This window comes from Triplophysa dalaica, chromosome 10 (genome assembly GCF_015846415.1).
Source record: "Triplophysa dalaica isolate WHDGS20190420 chromosome 10, ASM1584641v1, whole genome shotgun sequence".
Lineage (NCBI taxonomy): Eukaryota > Metazoa > Chordata > Actinopteri > Cypriniformes > Nemacheilidae > Triplophysa > Triplophysa dalaica.
In genome coordinates this window covers 8,846,062-8,850,033 of record NC_079551.1, presented here as the reverse complement: position 1 = coordinate 8,850,033, position 3,972 = coordinate 8,846,062, and the positions used below count along the sequence as shown (strand labels likewise).

At 42.5% G+C, this 3,972-nt stretch overlaps 1 protein-coding gene across 1 annotated transcript; it reads left to right on the top strand.

The window, feature by feature from the left end:
• Positions 1-855: 855 nt before the first annotated feature.
• klf2a (Kruppel like factor 2a) lies at positions 856-3,260 on the top strand. Its single transcript, XM_056758884.1, has 3 exons — positions 856-1,226; positions 1,377-2,283; positions 2,389-3,260. Exons 1-3 carry the CDS (start codon positions 1,155-1,157, stop codon positions 2,562-2,564), a joined length of 1,155 nt encoding a protein of 384 aa, XP_056614862.1. The 5' UTR covers positions 856-1,154; the 3' UTR covers positions 2,565-3,260.
• Positions 3,261-3,972: the final 712 nt, after the last annotated feature.

Sequence of the window (3,972 nt, the reverse complement as noted above, 5' to 3'; positions counted from 1 at the left end):
GGGCTGCGTAATCGCGTTTTAAAAGACCACGTAATGCACAGACAAACATCATTATTGTTTATCTTGTTATCATTAACGCATTAACACCACTAAATGTGTTACTCTGGAATCGAATTTAATTGTATAGCGGCATTGAGCAACCGCGCGCAGAATATATACTGAGCTGAAGTTTAAAAACCATTCGCATGATGGTATTTGTATTATTTATATTTCTTTTTCCCTGTTTGTTATATATTTGCCCATTTTAAACCATATTTACATGTGTAAGGGATTATTGTCTCGTTTATTGATTAAAGAAAAACAACATGCCAAACATGCCAACAATATACCAAGTACGCGGTTGTACCCACAGGTATTTGATACAGATTATAAATAAACTGTAGCTATTTATTCAAATTGCGTCCTTTATCATATTTTATTTATGTAACAGTAATATAAAACAAAGCAATAATCCCAAACCGTGGCTATATTAACTAGCTATAGCGTTGATCCCTTTATCCAGGTGCTTTTAAAACGAATCTATAAAACACTGTTTACTTCAGGGGTCCTTCATTGAATGTTATATTCTTTTAAATGCATCATTGGTCCAAGCACTGATCCCTGCTTTGTTAATAGTTATCAAGTCGGTGTGCGCAACGGGTATCGACAATTGACATATTTAAACAACGTGTTAATGGTGTGTATTTTTCTTTCATGCTTTTCATTTCTGCACCTAAAAGCGAGAGAGAGAGAGAGAGAGAGAGAGAGAGAGAGAGAGGGAGGAGGTCTCTCGCACCATGCTGTACTCGTTTAACTCGTTTTGTAAGGGGGCGTGGAGTGCCTCGGCTGATTTAAATAAGGAGAGCTGATGTGCTCTCACCATCCAACACAAGACGAAAGGCACACACGCCGTAAAGCGACAGCAGATATATACTGGGGCTAAAATTAGGGACGGGTAGTGCGTATTTCCTCCGCTTCGTACAATTGGTCCAGCTTCCACTGCGTGATATTTATAAGATAAGGTCTTGCTCTTACTCGTACTTGCTACATGAGTTTGAAACATAAGTGTGTAGGAGCAGAAACCGAGTTGTAGTTCACTGCAACCAACGTTTCTTAGAGGGATTGCGACTGGTCCCTAAACATAAGATTTGTGTTATCTACTGGGACGACTGGAAATGGCTTCAAGTGGGACGATTTTACCCTCAATTTCCACATTTTCAGTGCAGAAGGAGAAATACTGGGAAAACGTAAGTATTTTTTTTGAATGTTTTAGCTGCGTACGTAAAACATGTAGTTGCGTCAAAAGATGTTATGAGATCCACTATAAGTTATAAATTAGTTCTGCTTAGGTAGGTTGAATGAGTTCACGTTTTAAAAAAAACATAATTTTGTTTCAGAGATGGAAGGATGAAATAGACAGGTCCGTGCATTCCTTCTGCCTTGCTGACATATCCAACATGGACAACCTCTGCAGATCAACAGACGACGAAGATCTGAGCAAATATTTGGATCTGGAGTTTATTCTGGCCAACACCGCCTGTTCAGATCTTGGGATGGGTGTGGGAGGCGAGTACAGAATGCAAGAGTCCCGCAACATGTACAACACACAAGCTCCCAGCACCCAGTACGCGGTGCCCGAGATGAACCCTTCACCACCACCGTACAGTACCAGCCTGATGGCTGAGCTTCTGCAATCTGATATCGACACCTACTGCCAGCCACCTGTGCCTACCAACATCCAGGGAAGGTTTTTGGTCAGGTCTGCCTTCCCCACTCAGGACATTTCGGAGTGTATCAAAACGGAGCCGTGCATGGACAATTACGGACCCGTCAGGGGAATGGTTCCCAAAGTCAAACAGGAGGGAAGCGGAGCGTGCATGAGATCGTACGAGCAGCCTAGGCTCGCCAACTCTCCGCAGGGCGCGGGGAGCATGACCCCTCCGCAAAGCCCCGCGGAGCTCATCAACACGGACTGTCAGTCGCAGCTGTGCCACGCCATGACGTTTACGCAGGGTTACCAAGGCAACGCGGGGTTCCCCCACGCCGCGCCTCCTCAGATGCAACTGGCATACCCAAGCGCGCATCACTTCAGGGTGTGTGACGACGGGCTCGGGATGCCCAGCGCCAACCAAAGAGTGTTGCTGACCCCTCCGTCATCCCCGCTGGAGATGGAAGCCAAACCGAAGAGGGGGAGACGCACGTGGCCGAGGAAGAGGACGGCTTCTCACACGTGCACTTATTCGGGATGCGGCAAGACGTACACGAAGAGTTCCCACCTGAAGGCGCATCACAGAACGCACACAGGTAAATAAGCGTTGCGTCATGCCCCTGCCGTGGCGCGTCAGTCATCAATTACATTTATTGTGATTTACGCATGCGTTTTAACAAAAAATCCTTCTTTTTTTGTAGGCGAGAAGCCCTATCATTGCAGCTGGGAAGGTTGCGGTTGGAAGTTCGCCCGTTCCGACGAGCTCACCCGCCACTTCCGCAAGCACACCGGACACCGACCCTTCCAGTGTCACCTGTGCGAGCGCGCCTTCTCCAGGTCCGACCATCTGGCTCTCCATATGAAGCGTCACATGTAGGAACATGACTCGGACATTTGGACTAAAAGCACTGAACAATGAGCATCGCGGAAGACGTTCAACGCAAGCATTTTCTATTTAACGTGTCCAAGAAGAATCGTGAACTGACTTGACATGTAGTCATACATTATGTAGCTGGCTCTACACTTCCATTTTTTTTTAACAAAAAGAAACAACCAAATGTATTGTATCCAAAGAGCTTTACAAATGCCAAACAAGTTCAACTCACGTTAGGCTGGACCTGAACCTCATGCAACTGGAACTATATTATAAAATGTGTTTTTTCTTAACATGATGTGCTGAACATCACGATAGTGCCTTGTTGTATACATCTCACGAGTGCCCTCTTGGCATCTTTTAAAATGTATGCTAATGTTTGACAAAAGACTAAATAAGCTTATGAGACAACGTTTTTCTATTTCAAAACTGCCTTAAGTTGGCCTCAAAGCAGGCGTTAACTGAATGTTTGAAGTCATTTGTGCATTTATCTACGTAAACATTTACAAATCAGGGTCTTACGGTTGTTTTGTTCCTTTTTTAACGTATTCTTACAATTCATGTTTTTAAAAGTGCATTTTAGACGACATAAGGGCTATTTGCGAGTTCCTCTGGAGAAAACTTTCTATGACTTGTACATAATTTATACACTGTATATATTGTATTTTATGTATATATTAAACTTAATTGAGATATAAACATTTGTGTATGGTGTGGTGCATTCTGTTTAAGATGTTTTATTCGGGAATATTCTTTTGGGTCGAGACCTTGCGGTAAGCACCAAGAGGTATTAAGAAAGGTTATGTGACTTGAGGGAAAATACAATCTTTTCCAGCTGCAACGTTGCTGTTGCCAGAGAGTTGTGGCTGGGACTATAAATACAAACATTACATTTACATAATTGTTGAGACTGAATATAGCCTTGTCTGGATAAAGGGCTATGCCACAGTTTAAGAGACCACGTCTCTTTGGAAAAACAACGGAAGACGGGGGACATCAAAGGAGGCGAGAGTTTTGCTTTTAAAACTGAGAATTAACCTTTAAAGAGTACACAAGTTGTAAGATCAATTTAAACATATTAAGAGTTTAATGGGCTCTTGGCAACCCCTTTTATGTAAATGTTAGTTTTGTACGAGATTGTCTTCATTAAATAAGAGGCTAGATTTTTTGGGTGTTAAAACACAGAAGAAAAAGTTATGCTCATCCTTCAAATAACAAAAAAAAACAGAGATCATCATAGTATTGTGTTTTCTGTGCCCTGTGCAATGACATGGAAATAATACACCTTTCACTTATTCGAAGGGTATTCACCCTGTGGTCTATTTTAAGAAAAAACAAGAACCAAAACTGTGTCGATGGATGGCTTAGTTTGCAGAGTAAGAAAAAAAGTTCATATCACTTTCAGATATCT